The following is a 24,732-nucleotide window of genomic DNA, read 5'->3' as shown; positions in this document are numbered from 1 at the left end:
TACCAATGGCTTCTTTCATGCTGCAACGGTAGAACTGAGTAGTTGCCATTGAGACTGAATCACCTGCAAGGCTTAAAATACTTACTATTCAACCCTTTATAGAAAAAGTTTACTGACTCTTATGTCGTTAATAATCAGGGAGGTGCAAGTTAATACTGTAATAAAATATATAGCCACTATATGGAGCATATATGCTGTGTAATATATATGCTATATATATGTTATATAATATATATGCTCTCTATATATGCTATATATATGTTATATATATGCTCCTATATAGCCACTATGTTGGCTAAAAGTGAAAAGATGACTACTATACCAAGTGTTGACAAAGATGAAGTGTAATTAACTAAGATCTATTTAAGGACATATTCTCTTTAGTGCGAAGACTTCTACCCGATCTGATGTTGCCATTATGTGAGGAAGGAGATCCCATGCAATGACTCCATCTGACGGCCAGTTTCTGCCTCTGAAGGAACCCCAGAGCAGTTGCGGTGTCACTGTTTCAGTAGCCCTGTTCTCTCCTGGTACCTCCAGCATCCCAATCAATTCCTCCAGATCCGCCTGAGACATACCTGACCTCAGCAAGGACAAAATCTCCTTTCATCTGAAGAAATCATTGGCTCAAGAGGACGACTGAGCCACTTATTTCAGTGTTCTGATAGATGTAGGGGTTGCTGAACAGTTTTAAGAAGCTGCAGGAAACTGTTTGATGTAAACTCCCTATATGGCCACAAGGGGGCAATGCTTCTTCAGAGAAGATTAACATTTGTCCAAATACACATATTCAGCAAGTAGCCAGAGATTATCTTTTTAAAATCTAGTAAATTATCTCCTACTCTGTTCCAATTCACGTATCTGTTTCATTCAATGCATCTATGTATTTATCTATTCATCTACCTAACTAGTATCTGTATTCATTCTAGTCTAACAGAGTGGAAAACATCACTTTGGAAGTCAACACTTTTTTGAATTTTACATGTTACCCTTCAAGCCCACATTAACTTCTGTAGCATAACTTTATAAGGTTTTCACCCACATACAGCCCAACATCCAGTCACACTAATCTGTGCCTAAAATTCCCTTATCCAGTCTTTTTATGGGGAAATCTATCATGGTTTGAGGCCCAGTTCAAGCATCTCCCCATCCGTACTCTTCTTTGACTGGGTCCAGAAACAGATTTCATCACTCTTTCCTTCATCACATCATCTAGACAAACTGGTGTCTTTGGCAGGTTCCATTGGCTGATACCTGAGTCTTGGGACTAGGTTGACTGAAGACTTGGACTGTGTCTCTTTCGTGAATGAAATGAGGCCCAAGTACTGCCTAATTTAGTAGGCACTTCATAGACAGTATATATGTATTGAAGATATGCGTATATAAATTAAAAGAAAAGAAAGCACATCAAAACTTAAACAACTTTTAAAAAGCACCTTATGGTACTGGGGAAGAAAAGGTTTGGATTGTAGATTGAGGAATGTGGACCATTGTCTCCTATTGGACTGCGATGGTGTTTTCTTTGAGTAGATTTGAGATGACACCAAATATAAATACAAAAAAATCATTTTTGTGCTTCTGAAAAAAACGTGCTTCTCATGTTATTTTAACTTACATGATTTATAATCCTGATCATCCCTATTTCAGGGCTGCTTTAGAATTTATCTTCAATTTCTCCCTTGTATCTTGCCTGTGTTAATATCAAAAGTTAAATTTATTCTTTATATTTTCATAGATGATCGATTTTGAAGTGTGAATAAAATATCGAATGTTTATTCAAACTCAGGATAAGAGCCACCAAAAATAACTGCATTACGGATGGTTATAGATCTATATCTTCTGCAGAATTTTTCTATCCTCTCTTATCAATTTAAAGATCACAGCTCCTCCAGAACAGATAATTCCAGTATTTCCTAATTTCTTTTTCTAGGTACATTTAAAAAAATATTAAATTTACCTAATCTGTAATTTAGAAAAAATATGGAGAAAAATAAAACTGACTTAATTATATTATATCATTTCTGAGGATCACCTAAAATATGGAATGGATACATCTGAAAAATTGTAATAAAATTTAAGTTCTCTGAGGACAAAGGGACCATATATTCTCTATGTTCTGATTCATGACCTTAGCTTGTAATGGGATATTATGCCCATTGTGTGCCCTCAATAAACTTTATTAATATTCACAATAAAAAAGAAATGCCACTGTACATGTTAATCTTGTGGTTTCACGGTTGTTCCTGTCTTCTACCACTGTAAAATAAGGCCCTTTCTATTGACATATCCAGCTATCTTAAAGGTCTGAGGAAAAGTTGAGGGGGCTTGAGAGACAGAAATTCTAAACTGATGCTTATCTGTGTGTAAAGAAAGGATTACTGATTCCCAATGAATATATCTTCAGCAATTCTAAATTTGGACAAAGTGGGGAAGTGCTTCCTTTGACAGAGATAGCTTTAAGTGAAAGCACTTGTGAAAGGGCGGGGCCTGCTGAAAGAATTCAGTTGAGGGTGAATTTACAAAGTTTCAGCTGGCTGGGAAGATCGGAAGACCACCTGGGCTGTCATTGAGCTCTGGTGCCAGGAGGAATGGACAAGATCTTAGGAGCATCATTTTTAGTTCTGTGGCTTCAACTATGCTGTGAGTTATGGAAGAGAAACTCCAGGATATGTTACTAACTTGGATGAATGAGAAAATTGGGGTACAGAAAAACTCATGCAGGTAGACACTTTAAGAACAAAATATTATTTTGGGGGCCTAATGACATTTTGTTATCTCTCTAAGCAGGGGTGAGTGGCCAACAGAAGGAGAAAAGTGACCAGCAGCAGGTGAAACAAAGTCCTCAATCTTTGATAGTCCAGAAAGGAGGGATTTCAGTTATAAACTGTGCTTATGAGAACAGTGCGTTTGACTACTTTCCATGGTACCGACAATTCCCTGGGAAAGGCCCTGCATTATTGATAGCCATACGTCCAGATGTGAGTGAAAAGAAAGAAGGAAGATTCACAATCTCCTTCAATAAAAGTGCCAAGCAGTTCTCGTTGCATATCATGGATTCCCAGCCAGGAGACTCAGCCACCTACTTCTGTGCAGCAAGCACACAGTGCTCTCCAGGCACCTGAAGCCTATACCCAAACCTGCAGTTGAGGTTCCAGCCAAACCCCACAGTGGGAGCTTACGTAGGCAGAGATGTAGCCTAGTTTTCATCTGCATATGCAAGTGATAAATCAATGTACAAACACTAGTGTGGCAGTATGAGAATGGTAATTAAAGAAAAGAAACTTAGCTTAATAAATGACCATCTCTAACAAATGTTTTATTATAGTTACAGTATTTGAAATTGTTACAAGCATCCAACCAGTTGTGGGGCAACTGAGAATTTTATGCCTTTCTGATGGGATGCAAATCAGTATTACGACACTGGAAAATCATTTGCCAGTTTCTTATAAATTGCTCTTAACATAGGACCAGAAATTCCACTCCTAAGTATTTATCTACAATAAATGAAAATATATCTTCACACAAGGACTTTTGTTTACAGCAGTTTTAACCATAATAGCCCCAAGCTGGAAACAACCCAAATGTCCATTAGCTGGGGAATAGAAAAATAAATTGTGGACTATTCCTATAATGGAATACTACAGAGCAATAAAATGCAATAAGCTAGTGATACGGGTAACACGTGACGGATCTCAGAACTTTATGCTTCATCGAGTGAATGGTTAAATATACTGTGGTACATATCCACATAATGGAATACGATTCATCAATAAAAAACATGAATTATTGATGCATGCAACAACTTTGATGAATCTCAAGGACATTATGTTGAGTGAACAAAAGTCAATCTCAAAGGCTATATAATGTGTGATTTCACTTATATAACACTATCAATATGTAAAAATTACAGGACAGTGGTTGCCAGAAGTTATGGGTGGGGTGTGTATATAGGGAGTTTATTTAGGGTGATGGATGGAATAGTTCTGTATCCTGATTGTAGTTGTTAGGGAAATCTATACATATGATAAAATGTCACAGAAGTATATATCAAAAAAAGAGTGCATATAAAAATGGGTGAATCCAATAGCAAAGACTTGGAACCAACCCAAATGTCCAACAATAGACTGGATTAAGAAAATGTGGCACATATACACCATGGAATACTATGCAGCCATGAAAAATGAAGAGTTCATGTCCTTTGTAGGAACATGGATGAAACTGGAAACCATCATTCTCAGCAAACTATCGCAAGGACAAAAAACCAAACACCGCATGTTCTCACTCATAGGTGGGAATAGAACAATGAGAACACATGGACACAGGAAGGGGAACATCACACACCAGGGCCTGTTGTGGGGTGGGGGATGGGGGAGGGAAACCATCAGGAGATATACCTAATGCTAAATGACGAGTTAATGGGTGCAGCACACCAACATGGCACATGTATACATATATAACAAACCTGCATATTGTGCACGTGTACCCTAAAACTTAAAGTATAATAATAATAATAATAAAAGTTCTTTAAGCAAAAAAAAAAGGGTGAATCAGAATAAGATCTGTAGTTTAATAAATACTATTGTATCAATATCAATTTTCTGGTTTTGATACTAGTACATAATGATAATGGTACATAGCTATGGTTATGTAAAATGTTATCATTAGAGAATGCTGGGTGAAATGTGCAAGAGAACTCTGCATTATTTTTGCAACTTCTATGTGAGTCTAAAATTATTTCAAAATTAAAAGTAAGGATGTGTAAAAAAGATTTTTAACAAACATTTACAAATTTTTGAAATATAAAATTTTGGAATGTGGAATTTTAGAACATGGCTGGAACATAAACTGGGCAACCACTTTGGTGGATTTTCATAAAACTAAATGCGTTTCTACCACAACCCAGTGACTCACATCTAGGCATTTACCCAAGAAAAATAAAAACGTGTCAACACAAAGACTTGTACAAGAATGTTCACAACAGTTTTATTCATAATAGCCATCAATTTGAGAAAACGTCCATAAACAAGATACTAAATCAATAAATTTTTGTGTCACACACATTCAATGGAATATTAATCAGCAATAAAATGGCCTGAACCACTGATACACATAACAGTACAAACAAGCCTAGATTATATAATGCCTAGCAAAATTGCCAAATACAAAAGGGTATATACTGTTTGATTCAAGTTATGTGAATTTCTAAAGTAGACAAATTAATCCACGGTGAAATAAAGCCAAACAGTGATTACATCTGTGAGTGGGAATTATTTGGGTGGAGCACAATGAATTTTCATAAGATGAAGGAAAAGAAATGTTCTATTTCATGATAGGGGTGTGGTTTACAAGGCTGTTTGCAATTTTCAAAACTCATCTAACTCCATACTTAAGACTCATTTATTTCACTATATCAATTATACTTCAATTAAAAATAAACTACAGAAATTAATCAAATAGGAAACAAAAACAAAACAATTAGGGGAAAATCCAATGCTGAATAAATTTGAAGAAATAAAAGAGTTAAATACTCGATAATGTTGATAATGAGGAAAATAGAAAATAGTTAAACAATGCAGTACGCTGAATTCTGGCCCCAAAAGATGTCCATGTCATAAACCCCAGAGTCTATGAATATGCTGCTTTACATGGTATATTAGTTTTCTAGGGCTCCAGTAACAGAGTACCATGGACTTGGTGGCTTAGAACAACAGAAATTTACTGTCTCCTGGTTCTAGTGGCCAAAAGTCTGGAACCAAGGTGTTGCAGAGCCATGCTCCCTCTGGGGCACTAGGGAAGATTTGTTTCAGACCTCGCTCCGAGTATCTGATAGTCACAAGCATCCCTTAGCTTAGAGATGGTCATGTCCTCCCTGCGTCTCCTCCCATCATCTTTCCTCTGTTTGTGTCTCTGTCTCTTCACATGACATTCTTTTCATAAGGGCACCAGTCTTATTGGACTAAGGGCCCACACCACTCCAGTAGGATCTCATTTCAACTTAACTAATGACACTGGCAATGACCCTATTTTCAAAAACGTTCACATTCTAAGCTTCTAGAGATTAGAACTTCAACATATTAATTTTCTGGGGATACAATTTAACTGAATAACATAGAGTGAAAGGAACTTTACATATATGAGTAATTCAAAAATCTTGAAATGAGAAGATTTATCCTCAATTATCCAGACAGACCCAGTGTAATCACAAGGATCTCTATAAAAGGGAGGCAGTAGGCTTGGAATGAAAGAAAGCAATGTGGTGAGAGAATGAGAACAGCCTCGAAGTTGGAAAAGGCAAAAAAAAAAAAAAAAAAAAAAAAAAAGACAGATTATTCCCCATAGCCACCAGAAGGAACTCAGACCTGCTGGTACCTTGACTTCAGTCCAGTGAAACTGATTTTGGATTTAAGACCTCCAGAATTGCAAAATAATAAATGTGTGCTGTTTTAAGCCACTGAGTTTGTGGTAATTTCTTATAGCCACAATAGGAGACTAATAAATTCAATAATAGGAGAGATTAAAAAGGAGACATGTCTGGAGATAAAGTAGAAATTTAAAAAAAATTAGCAAAAGTTAAGTACAATTTAAGCCAATAAATTTGAAAACTTTAAAAAGTAGAAACAATTTGAATGAAAAACATATACTACCAAAAGTAACTCAAGAAGAAATAGAAAAACTAAGTAGATTTATAACCATTAAAATTATTTGATAATTGGGAATGAAAATCGCTAAAGATTTAGTAATAGAAGGGAAATTTTTAACCTGTATGTGCACCCACTACAAAATTAAAAACAAGACACATGCTGGATGCATTTGTAAATAATATAACCAATAAGATTTTAGAAATTAAGGTTAGATGGGGAATGCTTACAAATAAATAAGAAAACATCCAAAATAAGAAGAGACAAGGATATACAAGGCAATTCAAAAAGAAGAAATAGGAATGGCCACTAAATATGTAAAACATCAACTTCCACAGAACTCAAGGAAATCAAATTAAAATAAATTATTGTTTCATTTCTATTAGATCAACAAAATCTAAAATATCTGGTAACATTAAGTATTGGTAGGAATACATGGAGATGAAGCTGTTACACTTTTCCAGATGAAGAAAAACACCACACAGAGAACTTAGGATAACAATTTGCCTAAACTAGTTATGAATTTGCACATATCTAATAATCCAGCAATACAAATTTTTGATATCTACATAAAGGTAGTCAAAATGTAAGCTAGGAGGCATTTACAAGAATGCTCACTGCAACCCTCTTTAAAAATACGTATAATCACAAGAAAAAAACAACCCCATCAACAAGTGGGCGAAGGACATGAACAGACACTTCTAAAAAGAAGACATTTATGCAGCCTACAGACACATGAAAAAATGCTCATCATCACTGGCCATCAGAGAAATGCAAATCAAAACCACAATGAGATACCATCTCACACCAGTTAGAATGGCAATCATTAAAAAGTCAGGAACACTTTTACACTGTTGGTGGGACTGTAAACTAGTTCAACCATTGTGGAAGACAGTGTGGTGATTCCTCAAGGATCTAGAACTAGAAATACCATTTGACCCAGCCATCCCATTACTGGGTATATACCCGAAGGATTATAAATCAGGCTGCTATAAAGACACATGCACATGTATGTTTATTGCGGCACTATTCACAATAGCAAAGACTTGGAACCAACCCAAATGTCCATCAATGATAGACTGGATTAAGAAAATGTGGCACATATACACCATGGAATACTATGCAGCCATACAAATGAAGAGTTCGTGTCCTTTGTAGGGACATGGATGAAGCTGGAAACCATCATTCTCAGCAAACTATCGCAAGGACAGAAAACCAAACACCACATGTTCTCACTCATAGGTGGGAATTGAACAATGAGAATACATGGACACAGGAAGGGGAACATCACACACCGGGGCCTGTTGTGGGGTGAGGGGAGGGGGGAGGGATAGCATTTGGAGATATGCCTAATGTAAATGACGAGTTAATGGGTGCAGACACCAACGTGGTACATGTATACATATGTAACAAACCTGCACGTTGTGCACATGTACCCTAGAACTTAAAGTATAATAAAAAAATACAGTACATTCATTTAAAAAAGTATAATCAATAGTGGAATGAAAAAAATAGTGGTTTAGTCATACAATGGAAGTATTAGCCATTACAAGCAAAGAAGTGGTTCTATACATATTTTCTTAGATGAATCTTACAAATAAAATGTTGGATGTAAAAGCAGAATGATACATACTACATGGCACCATTAATAAGAAATCTTAAAATACAAAATAATGCAGTATATTGTTTTGTAATACATACCTGTAATGGTTAAATTCTTTTTTTTTTTTTTTTTTTTTGAGACGGCATCTTGCTCTGTCACCCAGGCTGGAGTGCAGTGGCACGATCTCGGCTCACTGCAAGCTCCCTCTCCTGGATTCACGCCATTCTCCCGTCTCAGCCTCGGGAGTAGCTGGGACTAAAGGGAGAGCCACCACGCCCGGCTAATTTTTTTGTGTGTGTATTTTTAGTAGAGACGGGGTTTCACCATGTTAGACAGGATGGTCTCGATCTCCTGACCTGGTGATCTGCCCACATCGGCCTCCCAAAGTGTTGGGATTACAGGCGTCAGCCACCGTGCCTGGCCTGTAAGGGTTAAATTCTAAAAGACATGCGTGGAAACTTCCCAAGAGTGGTTACTATCTTTGAAAGAATAAAAGGAACAAGGACTATCGTTCTAGCTTTGTCTGAAATGTTTGAGAAAATCTGAAATGTAGAGAGAGAAAGAATATTTTTAGAAAACGTAGCAAAATTCATCATCTGTTTATGTGTTTATTCTCATTGCTGGATACGAAGGTGCCTGCTATATAATTTTCTGTACTTTTGCTCATGATAATTATTTCATAAATTTTAAAAACAATTTTTAAGTGGATAGCAACAACCATAGTTTTTACTATCTTCACCAGTCCACAGAATGGAGAATAGCACCTTCATTACCTACGACTTTGCCAGATGTATTTCTGGTAGGCCACATAAATGGCAATAAAAAATCAATTGGAAAAAATCTCTAATTTATGAATAAAAGGATGTTCAACCTGAAATAAACAACCCAAGACTCTTTCTCCTGAACCACAATGCATACATTTTCAATACATAAAAAGAGGATGTGGAAAAAAGATCCAGTTAGTTACCTCTTAGCAATGAGAGATGTGGCCACAAAATGTCAGCATTTTGTGAATATTAACTCCCTTGGGCTCTCAAAGTTTATTTTACTTCCTTTTTTAGCAGTTTGAAAAATCGAAGAAGAAATTGGAATAGTATTTATGTCTGATTAGAGTGGCTTTCATTGGACTGAAATATTCAAGAATAAAGTAGAATACAGTGCCTAGGATGAATTCGTGGTCAGCATGAGAAGAGGGCTGTTGTCAAGTATATGAGAGAGAGGAAGAATTGGGAAGAGCTGGGAGTCTCAACAGTGATTCTGTGGCTTCATACAGATGTGAGTTTGGGGATTTCTACAAAGAACGAGGAAGAGTCTGAGGACAGTTTGCCACAGAATAACTCAATTATTCCCATTTGGATTTCTTTATGGGGCAGTCCAACAAAAATACAGCTTTTGGAATTTGGTGCTTTGACATAAACTGCTCTATCAGATGAAGTTTCAGCATAAAGTAGAAAAGAATCTTCATTCTTTCAATGTCCAAAGAGGAAATTATTTTTATTTTGGACATTTATACTATTGATAGTTTTGAATATTTTTACTGATAAAGCAGCATTTTGTGAGAAGCCTTGTCTTCCTGATAACTATTAAAAATTATAGAATTGCACCAAACAGTACACGTGCACTCATGGCAACAGCATAGCTAAAGATTTGAATTCAGAGGGCCCATGGATTCTCCCATCCTAGAACTTCTAATAAAATTAAGCATAGAGTTATAGTAGAAATAATAGGCCTTTGCTATTACTATTGACAGTAGAACACACAACTGGAGAAAATACAGAACCTGGGAGTCTTTTTTTTTTAATCTCATTGGTCTGAGCTGTTGCTTTGCCATTGTGAAGTTCCAATTCCCTTGGTTTGATGGGTAAGTAGGAAGGATGGGAGGTGATGACTTCTGGTTTGTCTCCTGTGTCAAAGCCAAGGATTGGTGAGCAGCTTCACCTCAGACTCAGGTTGGTAGCAAGTGAACAATCAAAACATGAATGTATATTTGCAATCAAAGCCATGATTCATAATAAATTGGTTTCAGATAAGCCCCTCAGATTTATCACAGATCAATTTCCTAAACTTGGAAATTTTAAATGACTAATCTCCTTTTAAGAATTCCTTCAATATTGTTTCATGCATGTCCTTTACCAGATATAATCCTTTGTCATTTGTTAATTAAATTATAAGAAAGGGCAAAACGATGTTTAGGATAGAACCAATTTCCCAGCCTAGGGATTATCATAGCACATTCACACTTGACCCACCCAGAAACCACATTTCAGAGGCAGCTTCCATACAGAACTGAGGGACCCTGCACCTGTACTGTCAGGGTACAGAGCAGGGCTATTTCAACAGGAAGGAAATCCTGCCATCGTACTGCTTCCCAGTCTACTGTGGGTATTCATGGTCTCCATCTACTTAGGTACAAATAATTGCAAACCAGAGCATGGCTACCTCTCAGCACTCAGAGGTGAAATGGGACTACGGAGTAGATGTCTCAAACAATGAGAAACTATTCCCTGCACCACTCAGTGATATGCTATTTTGACCTTTATAAAAGAACTGGAAATGTTTTAGAGACCTTGTCTGCACTTTCTTTCTTAGCTATCTCTTGGTCCCTTTATATTAATTCGTCCAATAAGTTAGTGAAACTAGGGGCTGGGTTCACACATATAATCCCAGCACTTTGGGAAGCCAAGATAAGGTCACTTGAGGCCAGGAGTTTGAGACCAGTCTGGGCAATGTAGAGAGACTCCATCTCTACAAAGTAAAATAAAAATTTAGCCAGGCCTGGTAGCTCGCAACTGGAGTCCTAGCCATTTGGGAGGCTGCGGTGACACAATTACTTGAGCCTAGGAGTTCCAGGCTGCAGTGAGTTCTGATTGTGCCACTGCACTTCAGTCTGGGTGACAAAGAGAGACCCCAACTCTAAAATAAAAATTTTTCTATTTAAAATTTTAAAAAAGACAATGAAATTCCATGGAAGATTAACATCTAAATTCCATACAATCACATAACAGCATACAAAAAATTCAGCCACCCACTTCTGTGGTATTGACATGCACAAAGTTCTTGCAACCTTCAGATAACACGTTCTGTGGGAGTATATTATAGCATTGTATCATTTGCATCACAGAGAGATCTTGTGTGCTTATCATGACAAACAATGTCTTATGCTTATCATTAAAAATTAAAAAAATGCCCAGCCACAGAATGTAACAAGTGAGACTGAATACTTTGGATCAATGGGATAGAAAATGTGATATCAGGACAATTCTAGGATACATGATCTAAGAAGTATAATTCTACTTGTGAAGGCAACAGGACTGAATATCCTGATCCTCCTCAGTCTAGTAAATAAAACTGTCAGATTTTGAAATGATTACATTTTATTGCTGTTATAATTTCATAAAAAGATAAAAAGCTGAACAGCTTCTGAAAGTCGAGAAGGACTGATTTTTATCATTTGATTTTGAAGTAGCTTTACTTATTATAGAACTTAACTAGGGCCCTAGACCTCAGTAAGGAGGAAGAAAGAGATGCAGTAATTGTTTAGAATAGGACTGCCTTTCACAGAGAAAGTCAAATATCTGAGTATTTTTCTTTTAAATTTAATTAGTTTCTGATGGCAAAAAGTAAATATATGCTAAATGAATAATATCAATGTATGTCAACTGGTTCAACTGCAGTTCCCCTCAATACAAATTGCTTTTCTTATATCCCTTTTCTAGGTTCTGTCTATCCTAATGACTAGGGAAAGACAACTAGACAAAGTAAAGATTCAGGGGTGAGCCAGACATTTTTCCTCATCTGTGCATAGCCATGTAGTCTATGAGCATGAGACTCAATTTCCTGTTTGGGGAGATAGCATCAGAACCCAGGAACTACGTATACACACCGCAGGGCCCTCGTAGGCACTGAACTTTGAGCTTCAGGCAGCACAACTCACATTTGTGCAAAGAGCTACATGCCACATGCTGTTCTCCAGCCTGCTGTGTGTATTTGTGGCCTTCAGCTACTCTGGTATGGATGGTTCCAAGTGTGAGTAAAAATGTTAAGGATGAAAGGATTCCAAACAGGCATGTGGTATTTCTCATGGACTCGAGGAGGAAAGGAGAAATTGGAAAAAAGCGAGCATATTATGATTTTAGTTCGGTTTGTCTCTGGGTCCTAAATTAGTCTAGGTCTTACGATATTTTATTCACTATATCAAAGGATCAGCTCTGTTTTCTGATTTTTCCCACAGGATCCAGTGTGGCCCAGAAGGTTACTCAAGCCCAGTCATCAGTATCCACGTCAGTGAGGAAAGCAGTCACCCTGAACTGCCTGTATGAAACAAGTCAGTGGTCATATTATATTTTTTGGTACAAGCAACTTCCCAGCAAAGAGATGATTTTCCTTATTCGCCAGGGTTCTGCTGAACAGAATGCAAAAAGTGGTCGCTATTCTGTCAACTTCAAGAAAGCAGCAAAATCCGTCGCCTTAACCATTTCAGCCTTACAGCTAGAAGATTCAGCAAAGTACTTTTGTGCTCTTTGGGAACTCACAGTGTTTGAAGTGATAGTAAAAGCAAAACAAAAACCCTAGGGCTCAATAAGAGAACCCCTCTACTCCCCATCCTTTGCTACAGGAGCCAATCTGAAATGCACACCTGCAGATCTCAGGCAAGAGAGGGTAGTGACTGTGGTCTGTGGATTTAATCTGTGGTCTGGATCAGATGATTTAATTCTAAGTAAAACCTCCTTCTATCTCATTTGGAAACAGGTGTTCAGAGCAACTTTCTTCTAATACTTCAATTTTTACTTAAAATAGATCATACAGAAAATGTGTAAAGTTGTCTAAAGTTGGAAAGACTTCCACATAATAACTTAAAGTGGCAGTTTCACTTAACGATGCTCACAGCAGAAATCTGGGTCTAGTTATCTTGAATCACCATAAAAATCATTTCCTTAGCCCTTTCCTCTTAGGCTTTATGTCAGTTAGGGTACAATCAGGGAAGCAGAACCATCGTGAAAGATGTAGAATAAGATTAATTATAAGGATTAGACCTCATGCAATTGCTGGAACTGGTGGCTCTCGGAAGTTACTTAGTTGTTTATGTTTTTATGAAATTGTAACAGGAATAAAATGTAATCTTTTCAAAATCTGACATTGAGTTTTATGTACTAGGCTGAAGAGGATCAGGACATTCAGTCCTATTGCCTTCACAAGTAGAACAGTACTTCTTAGATCATGTGTCCTAGAATTCTCCTGATACCACATTTCTATCCCATTAATCCAAAGTATTCAGTCTCACTTGTTAAATTCTGTGGCTGGGCATGTTTTTCATGTGTAAAACAAAGTCGTGATAAGCATGCCAGATTTCTATGTGATACAATGCCATAATCTGCTCTTACTCCTATGCAAAGCTGTTGTCTTTGCATCTAGTATTGAGCCTGAATTTACTCTAGGTCAGCTAGACTCACATTTGGGAAGGAGAGTTGAACATGGACAAGAGCATGCAAAAGCTGTGATTTGTAAAGACATTTTGGAACCCATGGTGACAGGTGGAACCCACGAGGACAAACTAAAACTTGTCTGTCTCTTACCTCCTTCAATCTCATAGTGTTGGTGACCTTCAGAAGAAATGGTGTTATTTGCTATCATGCTCCCTGGGTACTTGGCCCAAGAAAAAGAGAAGCTGAAAGAGGAGATCTGGGGGGAGTGGGGGAGTTGTGAATCAACAATAAGATGAGTTAGCAGATCAGAGCAACATATGTGAGTTGCCACAGTGCCTGGAGCCTGGCACCTGCCTTGCACAATTTTTTTCAACTTAATCGAGAACAATATGGGGAAGGATTTTCTTAGAAATATATTTCCAGGTAGTTACGATGAGACAGTACGAAGTTACCACAATACCCCCACCTTGTAAACTTGACATCCATATGCACTTCCTTTAATACCTTAGCTTTCAAATAAAGGCAATTTTAAAAAGCATCCTTCCTGCCAATATGATGCCACTGTTCTTCATTCAACCACACATACCCTAACCCTCTCCCCCAAAGAGAATAAAAAGTATTTATTCATCTTTGGGTGATGTTCTTTCCTCTTCTAGCTGAGTCACACTCTCCCATTGATATCCTGTAGTTTAGCTTCTGAGATATAACAAGCTATAAGAGTAACTTATTAACATATCTTTCACTATTATGTATAAGCAAATGGGAGGAGAGTAAAAAATGGTTGACATGTATTTTAATATTTTCATATCACAATGAAAAAGAAATGTTTATAACGGTATAGTCTTTTTTTCCACAAATGGTCACATGATTGTAGCTGGTTTCTATAACTACCTCTTCCATTACCCGTTTCATAATCTGTTTGTTTTCAGCAAGCACCTCAATTCACTGGTACACTTGACTTTCTATAAAACGAGCTCCTTGGTCAGGAGCAATGTTATACAGAATGCCATAAAGTTGAGTAAGGAATTCTCTAAGTCCATCACTGTGGTTTTGCCAGAAGCACTGCAGATGTGGAAGGGAAGTCCATATTCAGAATGTCTAAGTGGACTAAAACAAAGCAAAACTTGCCAGCAGCCAGAGAAAGTTGATATATCATGTTCTGGGAAATGTATTTAAGAATGATTGCTGAATTCTCATCAAAATCAACAGAAGCCAAAGAGGAAAAAGTATTTTTAGAGTACTTACAAAACAAACAAACAAACAAAAAAATTCTCTAGCTAGCTTCCTATGAACATGAAAGTCTAATTTTAAACCCTTTGTCAAAAATCATTGTTAAAAAGGTGGAAAGTCAGTGCACAGATTGGGAAATTATATTTGCATTGGCATATTTCTGAAAAAGATTCAAATGCAGAATATATAAAAAACTTGTACAAGTCAATAAGCAATGAGAAAACAATACAAATGGCCAAAACTTGAAGAGACACTTCAGAAATATGATATCTAATAGTAATAAGCATACACAAAAGCACTTAATATAATTACTCATTAAGAAAATGAAAATGAAACCCCATTGAGTGATCCCCCTCTGCCCTTTCAGCACCCCAATTGTATTGATGTAGCCAGGAGGAAATGACCACAAGAGGATAATGAAAAATAGTGACTACTTCCAGGGGAAGGGATGGCCAAGTAGGTTTTCTAGAAACTTCTGTTAAATTAAGTTTAGGCTAAAGCTGCCTCCTTATTTATTTTAAACTCAGGGCAAAGGTTTCTCCATACATAGTGCCCTGTAACCTAACAGGATGCATAATCAGGCTACAGTCTGCTCTCTACCAATCCCTAAGTTTCGGCCATAGGTGGCCAACTGTTCAAACATGTTCAAATAAGGCAAATGCCAAGCTTTAACCAATCCATCTGTTTCTGTACCTTACTTCCTTTTTGTATAAGTCACTTTACTTTCTCTGTCCATAAATATTCTTTGACCATGTGGCAGTGCCAGAGTCTCTCTGAACCTGTTCTGGTCTGGTGGGGGGCTGCCTGAATCTCTAATCGTTCTTTGCTCAATTAAACTCTGTAAAATTTAATTCGTCTAAAGTTTTTCTTTTAACATGTCCATCATTGAACCATGTTCAGTGGAAGAAGAAAAAGCAGTAACAGGCTAAAGACTGGAACACTGAAGGAAAGCAGGTTTTACTAGAAAGTTGGTATTCATTGGCCATGCTATATGTCAGGCACTATTTATACATTTCAAATTCATTACCTAATTTAAGCATCATACACCCTACGAGATAGGTTTTAGTCTTCCAATTTTTTATATTTGGGAAATGAGACACAACTTTCCCTAACTTTGAAAAGCATCTCTAACTAAAGTCAGCCAGGGTGTAACATCTTAGAGGGCTCCTAAAAAATCAAAGTTTGGACCATGGAGAAGCAAATAGCCCCAAAGCAGCAGCATTGGCTTTCTCAGTGAGGATGACAAGATGACAAACCTAGGCACAAATTGCCTCAGGATCAACAGATGGAGGAAATCACCAACTAAGTATTTAAGAATGCTGAATGTATCAGTGAGTCTCTTCTACAGTAGTGTGCTATGAAGCACAAGAGGCTAGAGGGAAAGATGAGATACTATTCCTTAAACACTCCAAGCGGGCTTCCATATCAAGGCCTTTGCCCACTCTGCCTGCAATGCTATACCCCCACAAAACTTCATGGCGTACCTCTGAACTCCTCTACGTCTTTACACAAAAGTCACCACCTTGTGAAGTCTTTATCGAAATCTTTCTATTGTATTTTCCTTCTTTGAGAATCAGGCTCTAGCATATTCCACGTGTTGAGAACTAAAGCACCAAGTTCTGAAGCACTGCCACCTGGTGTCCCGCTGAACTATTTGGTGAGGTTTACGCTGGCCTCCCTGCTGCCCTCCAGTGTTCACGGGCTAAGCTGTGCTGAAGCCTGGTTGCGACAGGAGCTAGCATTTCTGAACCAATGTCAGTAACCTTCCCATGGTAGTAATCATGTGAGTCAGGATTCAGCAGGACTGGCTGAGACTTTTTTTTTTCTTTGAAGGAAGCAATTTTTATCCCTTACGCAGCTTGTCCCTGCTACTGTGTCTTGTCTCCATTGCCTGGAGCCAGACCTCACAATTTATTTATGCATTTATTTATTTATTTATTCCAAGGCAGAAGAATTTTTCTTAGTACAGAACAAAATGGAGTCTCCTATGTCTGCTTCTTTCTACACAGACACAGTAACAATGTGTTCTCTCTTTCTTTTCCCCACATTTCCCCCTTTTCTTTTCCACAAAACCGCCATCGTCATCACTGCCCGTTCTCGATGGTCGCTGTCTCTTCGGAGCTGTTGGGTACACCTCCCAGACGGGGAGGCCGGGCAGAGGCGCTCCTCACCTCCCAGACGGGGCGGCCGGGCAGAGGCGCTCACTTCCTAGACGGGGCGGCCGGGCAGAGGCGCTGGCTGGGACTTTTTAAAATTTCATTTTTAAAATATTTTTCCCTGAATATGTGAGGGTGATTGATTTCAAAATGGCAGATATAATATATGGGATGGTTTAAGCTAATAGAATACCTTGGAAACAAAGGTTGGCATTATTGCACTAGGTGGGAAGTTTTTCTCTATTAAGTGAGAGTTCATCTACTGCTCTGTCCCTTACTGTAGTATAGAAATATCCTAAGAAGTGAGAACAAGAGTCAATGATGGAGAAAAATAAGCCATTGTAGGGAACACAGTGCAGCATACTCTCTCCATGTTATCATATGCCGCCCAACCTCCCAATACAGCATCATAATGCCACTGATTTCCCACTAACAGTAAGAAACATGATAGAACATGGATATGTATTATAGTACATAAAATATGCTATGCAAATTGCAAAATACCCCTAGGAAAAATACTGAATTTTATCTTGTAGATAGACTGCACTGCAATTTCAGATACAGTCTCCCAACCCCCCAATATTTTCTATATTGAATGCATCTGGTTGAGTGCCTAAGATACAGAAGTTATTGTACTAGATGATTTATTCGGTTGGTGTAAAAGTAATTTCTGCTTTTTCCATTACTTATAATGTAATGGCATAACCATTATATAGGCTTGGATTGCATTTCTGGACCTACCACTCATTGGTTGAATTATCTTGAGCAAATTACTTAATAACTTTTATGCTTCAGTTTCCTTATTCCTGTAGGAATACAATGTGGATATTGATAGTACTTACTACAAAGGGTTATTTTGAGAAATAAACAAAATGGCAAATGCCAATGCTTAGCCCAGTACCAACAAAAAGCTACTGGTTACTTACAGAAAAGGAAATTGAATATGAGAGAGATTAAATGTCTTGCCTAGCATCACAAAGTGTCAGAGTTGAGCCTTCCCTCCACGCCTTATGTAGAGCAGATACATTTTCTCACCCCAAGAATAACTCTCTATCTCATTACAGTGTTATATGGTCTTTATAGAGCTTATCACTGTATAGAATTATCTTATTTTGTAAAAACTCATTTATTTAATTTCTTCTCACTGCACTCTAGTCCCTTTTCTATCTCTTCACTACCATGTTCTCCATGCCTGGAACAATGCCTAGCACACAGGAGACACAATCAATATATGTTTGTTGAATGAATGCACAAAAGGTAAAATTATGTCCAGAGTCCTTGCAATTCAAATATTAATATAAAAGTTTAAGCTGGATTAATCTTTGTGTTATTTACCCAGAATTGTCAAGATTTCTATCCTGTAAGTTTCTTAATGTAATATTTAAATATGTACATGCTAAATAGTTGAATACTAGCTTTGGTTTATCTACATTGGTTTATTTTTACACTTTGGGGGTATTAATAAATAATCTTACTAAAAATTTTATCTATAAATCCCTCACTTTACTCACTGCGGAGATAGGTGGAAAAAATTCTGAGGCATTTTTCTCTGTAGTGCATGCATCTTATCTTTTATGTTGCAAAAGTTTTTCAGAGGACTCATGTATATGTATATATTTTTATGTTTTAAAAAATTCTGTGCGCGCACATACACACACACACACACACACACACACACAGACACACACACTCCTTGCATAAGAGTAGATATACAGGCCTACTGCTTGCTCAAAACAGAGAAAGCAAATTGACCTTGTTTCCCTTCACTATCAGGGTGGGTACATTTAGAATCCTCCCTTGATATATTAGGCTGTTAAGAATGATAAAGATTGATATTACTAGTTGAGTTGTCCTGTGGCCAAAGTGGGGAGGAAGGAAACTAGGATCATGCACTCTTCCAGAAAGAGAATCTCATTGTTTACTTTCCCTGTAAGGCCGTATTTAGTTGCCAACAGGCTTGGCCTTTACTTCAGGTCAAATGTGTGGCTATACCTTGTAGGATTCTGTCCTACTATTATAGATAGAGGAATTCTCCCTGCTGTTAGAGGTATATCCTTCTTGATCTGGACACTGCTCCTCCAACATGTGGGTGAATTTATCAGTGGATCGGTATTCTCACCAGAAATGAGCTCCACAGCATGTAGGCTTTCTGAGTGATTGTGGCCATGACTTCACTCTCCTATGATGAAGTTGTCTGAATGATATGATCTTCTCCATTCATCTGGAGAAGAAACTACAGAAAAGAAACTACTACAGCAAACACTTGGAACCAAGCCAAATGTCCATCAGTGATAGACTGGATTAAGAAAATGTGGCACATATATGGCATGGAATACTATGCAGCCATAAAAAAGGATGAGTTCATGTCCTTGGCAGGGACATGAATGAAGCTGGAAACCATCACTCTGAACAAGCTATCACAAGACCAGAAAACCAAATACTGCATGTTCTCACTTATAAGCGGGAGTTGAACAATGAGAACACATGGACACAGGGAGAGGAACATTGCACACTGGGGTCTGTCGGGGGCTGGGGGACTAGGGGAGGGATAACATTAGGAGAAATACCTAATGTAGGTGACAGGTTGATGGGTGCAGCAAACCACCAGGGCGTGTGCATACCTAGGTAACAAAACTGCATGTTCTGCACATGTACCCCAGGACTTAAAGTATAATTTAAAAAAAAGAATGGCTTGTTTGTCTAGCAGCCATCCCTAACCCTAGTCCTCATGCTTCTGAACTAGGAGTCATTATTGAGGCTTCCAGGATTTCCTTTACTACCCATACCGTTATCTCCTTTCTTGGGAAGGAAAGCTAGAAGTTAACCATTGAGATACTTTCTAATCCTGTTCTAATTTTTTAGAACATGATTTAAATGTATGTGGAAAGTGCTGTCCCCTGATTTTAGTACATACCCCATGCTGTTTCCCTTGCTTATTTCAGTTGTTCGCTGGAAAGGTTTTAAAGGCACTTCATACACTAAATATCTAGAGGTTAAATTTATATCCTGAAAAAAATTAATTAATGCTATCTTATACTATTAAATTTCCCTTGGATATATCTTATTTCTCCAATTATATTTTGGGCTCACAGGGAATAGGGAATGTTGCTTTGTGTTTTTTTTTTCTTTCTTTTCCTCTCCCCTAGGTGAGGCTGTAGCTTTGTAATTTTTAATTCCTCAGAGCTCCTAGGGAAATTCAAAGCACAAAAATTACTGTTTAAAAAATACATGTATATTGAATCAAACTAACATCATATCTGGACTGTGACAGAAGCAAGACAGCATAATTCTTATTTACTTTTAAACAACTTTATTGGAGTATGTTTACATTCCATAAATTCATCCATTTTGAATGTATGGTTCAGTGATTTTTAATTAATAACTGATTTATGAAACTATTACCATAATCTATTTGTAAATACTTTTCAACACTCTAGAAAGATCCTTCATGCCAAACTATAGTTAATCTCTAACCCAACCCTGGCCCCAGGCAACCGGCTTATATCTGTATAGATCTTCCTTTTCTGAACATTTCATATAAATGGAATCACTCAATATGTAATCTTTTGTGGCTGGATTCTTTTTCTTAAAATAGTATTTTTGAGGCTCATCTGTGTTGTAGCATATATTATGTTTTATTTTATTTATTTCATTTTTGCTTATTTATTTTATTTTATCTATTATTTATTTATTTTTGTTGCCGAATAGCATTCACATCTTGTATGAACATACTGCATTTTATTTATTCATTCACCAGCTGATGGACATTTGGGTTGTTCTCATTTTTTTTAGCCTTAATAAAGAATATCCACAAATTAGACTTCCATTATTTTTAGAACATATCTAACATGTAAAACATTCATGGTGCATCACAAATGTAGGTGGCATATCAGATTCCAAATATTATAAAGTCTAGAGCTAGACAGATATATGTTCTAATTCTTAATATGTCACTTAGGTAATTGACCTTGAGTGAATTATTTAATCTCCTTGAGCTTTGGGTTATTTTTTGTTTGTAAATTGGAAACAGTAATGTCTCTATTGCATGACTTTCTTATTAGATGATGTACATAAAGAAAAAGGTAATTTAGATGTGTGCACATTTATAATTTGAGAGGGATTCAAAAGTTGTTTTTTAATGTTTGAAGAGTCAAAGAAAAGTGCTTTTCCTGCCACAAATTGCCATCCCACCTGTAACTCCCTCTAAATTTGAATAATAGCAGTCCACAGTTAGCGCACTTCTGAAAGGGTGTCAATTCTCGTTGTGTTCCACACTCATGGGGGATTTCCTCAAAGTTTATGAAGTTGGCCTGAAGAAAGCAGTTACTTCGACCCCTCTTTGTGAACCACAGGAAACTGAACATAGGGCAGAGCGTTTCTAGGACATTTATGGGAGCTGGTCTCTGATTGGCTAGGCAACCAGATGCAGAATCCTGTTTTCTGAAGCAGAATATTTCCACAGATTTTGGCTGCAAAACGTTTCTCTACTGTGGGTACGTGAGCAGGAAACATGGAGAAGAATCCTTTGGCAGCCCCATTACTAATCCTCTGGCTTCATCTTGACTGTAAGTCCAGGGGTTACAGGAGACATTCTTAGTCTGGGGTGATGATGAGGAAGGAGGAGGATGCAGTCAGACACTAGGTTTTATTTGGGGATGTGTGAAGAAAATGCCAACTCTGTAGAGAGACCAATTTCTATGTCTGACTCTTTTTAAAAAAAACAGGCGTGAACAGCATACTGAACGTGGAACAAAGTCCTCAGTCACTGCATGTTCAGGAGGGAGACAGCACCAATTTCACCTGCAGCTTCCCTTCCAGCAATTTTTATGCCTTACACTGGTACAGATGGGAAACTGCAAAAAGCCCCGAGGCCTTGTTTGTAATGACTTTAAATGGGGATGAAAAGAAGAAAGGACGAATAAGTGCCACTCTTAATACCAAGGAGGGTTACAGCTATTTGTACATCAAAGGATCCCAGCCTGAAGACTCAGCCACATACCTCTGTGCCTTTACACAGTGCTGTTCAGGCACCTGCAGCCCATACGCAAACCTGTGTCTGGTGTTGCACTGTTACCAGCATTGACAAAGAACCGTGAGTAGGATGGAAAAGACAAGTTCATTGAATTACAGTTTTTTTCAAGAGGATTGTGCAAACATAGAAAAATAACCATGCTAGTGATCATAACTAACTACCACAAGAGCAAATTAAGTAAACATATTCCTTATGACAGATAGATGTCAGAGTGCTAATGAAGCATAACACATGACCTGGTAACTGGGCCGTTACTAAACAATACTAACTCCAGCTCCCAACAACACATTAACCACATCATGGAGTCAGACCCATTGCCTGCTCTTTTGACATGATTCTGAAAGAACCCAATAGTTATTCAAATCTATCTAAAACAATCTGGGTAAACAAAGGCGATATTTACCCCCTCATTGTTGCTATGTCCTGAAAACGAATTCTTCTATTATACTTTATCACAGCACAAAAGGAGCATGTCGGCATGCCCCTCCCTCACACACCTGGCCTGGAAATATGCATGTTTAATACCAGAACAGGTGATGCTGCCTCCTTTAATCCATTGGGAATTTTGGTTTTGCTTTAGTTCAACTTTTCCCCTACACGAACATTTGTAGTTTTAGTTCTTCTCACATGTGGCTATTTTCATTTTTAAATATCACTCATAATATCATAAAGGAGCACTGATGAAGGACCTTCACTATTTTAGGTGGTCTATCGCCCAGCTTGTACTGTGATTGTGATATTTGATGACTAACTGAACTCTATTATCAAAGTCTCTTCATTTGTAATTTCCAGGTATATTAAGTAGGCTGAGTGTTTGGTGCTCTCCTCCTTTTGCAGATTTCCAAACAACCCACCAGTTTAAGGTCCCACTTGTACTCTAGAGGCATCTAATTCTAAGCGTTCTTGGGGGCTGTTAAGATGAAGTAAGTTGCTTCTGGGCCTCCTCATCTAAAAGCTAGAATTTCAACTTTCTCTAAACATCTACATTAATAATTATCTATCCAGCTCCTGTCCAGTTTCCTAAATTATGCTGCTATTGCATTTTCTCTCTCTTTTGTGGATTTATGTTTTTAAAAATATTATTGTTATTATCACATATTTAGGAAAAAAAGCTGGTACATTTTAAAAATAATAATGGAGTGTATACAAATCTCTGACTGGACCCATTTAGAGATATATATATAGATAGAGAGAAATACTTTTTTCAAAATTTATTCACAAGGTAGTAATGAATCTATTTGACTATCAGATCAGAAGTGGCTAAATTTGTAATATTATTTGAACATATATGGAATCAGAAGGGTATAGCACAGGACTGAGTGTGGAGAAGCTATGGTTCATTGTACCCTAGTGTCAGTGGAGAAGAACTACACAAAAGAAGACTGATCACTGTTCCAGCTGCTAGTCAAATTCCCAAACCAGCTCTCCATTATTGGCATAAAGATCAATGGAAGAATTTCTAATATTTCCAGCAATGATCTTGAGGCTTGAACTAACTCTGAATTGGTAGAATCAAAAGGCATGAGTAAAATAAAAGATGAACATCTGACTCATTTGTGTGTGGCTGCAACACAATGCCTCACAGTCTCCTGCACATCAAAGCACACATAGAAATTAATTACATTCATACAACACTTCAGTGTGGAATGACGCTGCTTGACACCAGCCCATGACTCCAACTTCCTTGAGAAGTCTGCCTGCCTTAAGCCACAATGAGATGGAGATCTTCCCACACACACGATCAAGAAAAATGTAAATCTGTAGTGCATGGTCCTTACAAAAATATCCCTATCTTTATGAAAGCTGTATGTAACCAAGTAAATATGGAAGAAAATTTTCAGTGTCTTTGGATTCTAAAACTGATCTGAAATTGAAAATAATGTGTTAAATTCTGATTAGTTATAGAGACACAGACAGGCATGTTCTTGTAAATTTTGTTACTTTAGACACATGGAAAGAGAAGAGTGAGTGAAATATAAAAATCATCTTAAATAAGAAACACAGATCTCTGCTGATTGCAGGGCCCCAACCTGAGCAATCAGCCACCTGCTCCTGTACTGTGGCTGCACAGAGCTCTTGTTACCTCTGATCATTGCCACCAGGTCTTCTGTGCCAGTGCAGAAGCACAAGGATGGCTTTTGAAAAGAAGTTTGGTGAAACAGGCAGATGTTTCAGGTCAAGCTATTAGAGACTAGCAGAAATCAGCCAGAGGAAGCATACATTTTTATTGTTGATTTCTCACAAGTTCTCAAAAAGACTATTTTTCATTGGACTCCAGAGCTTTTGTGGCTTGCTGAATAACAAACTGTGGTACAACTCACTTAAGCAAGTGCCATTTTACTATCTCAAGATACTTCTGCTCCTTGTGATGCTGACTGCAGCTAGGGTCCTCTGGGGGCTTGCCTGACTAGAACCCCTGGAGCTCACTTCCATACCTGGAGCCTTGGTGGGAATGTGGAAGGCTGGGCTCATCTCTCATCCCAGCCATTCTCAGGGCTTTCATTGCACATGGCCTCTGCATGTGGTCTCTCCTCAAGATCTCTCTAGGGTACAACTTACCTGGTGGCTCAGGGCTTCCAATATTACAAAAGTGGAAGGTGCCAGGCCTTTTTAATGTTTAGGTCAGAACTGCCACAATATTATTTCTACT

The 24,732-nt window shown here is 37.7% G+C and overlaps 1 protein-coding gene and 2 gene segments (V, D, J or C); all 3 read left to right on the top strand.

The window, feature by feature from the left end:
• The window catches only part of LOC101135612 (T cell receptor alpha chain MC.7.G5), a 548,557-nt gene that overhangs the window by 76,059 nt on the left and 447,766 nt on the right, over positions 1-24,732 (top strand). The window lies entirely within an intron of this gene.
• Positions 2,589-3,122, top strand: LOC134757194 (T cell receptor alpha variable 23/delta variable 6-like). The segment is given in 2 exon segments: positions 2,589-2,640; positions 2,788-3,122. Coding segments are annotated over 2 exon segments (387 nt in total).
• Positions 21,561-22,133, top strand: LOC101136950 (T cell receptor alpha variable 24-like). The segment is given in 2 exon segments: positions 21,561-21,615; positions 21,775-22,133. Coding segments are annotated over 2 exon segments (414 nt in total).

Source organism: Gorilla gorilla, chromosome 15 (assembly GCF_029281585.2).
Source record: "Gorilla gorilla gorilla isolate KB3781 chromosome 15, NHGRI_mGorGor1-v2.1_pri, whole genome shotgun sequence".
NCBI classification, from domain to species: domain Eukaryota; kingdom Metazoa; phylum Chordata; class Mammalia; order Primates; family Hominidae; genus Gorilla; species Gorilla gorilla.
This window is presented reverse-complemented; position numbering and strand designations above follow the sequence as displayed.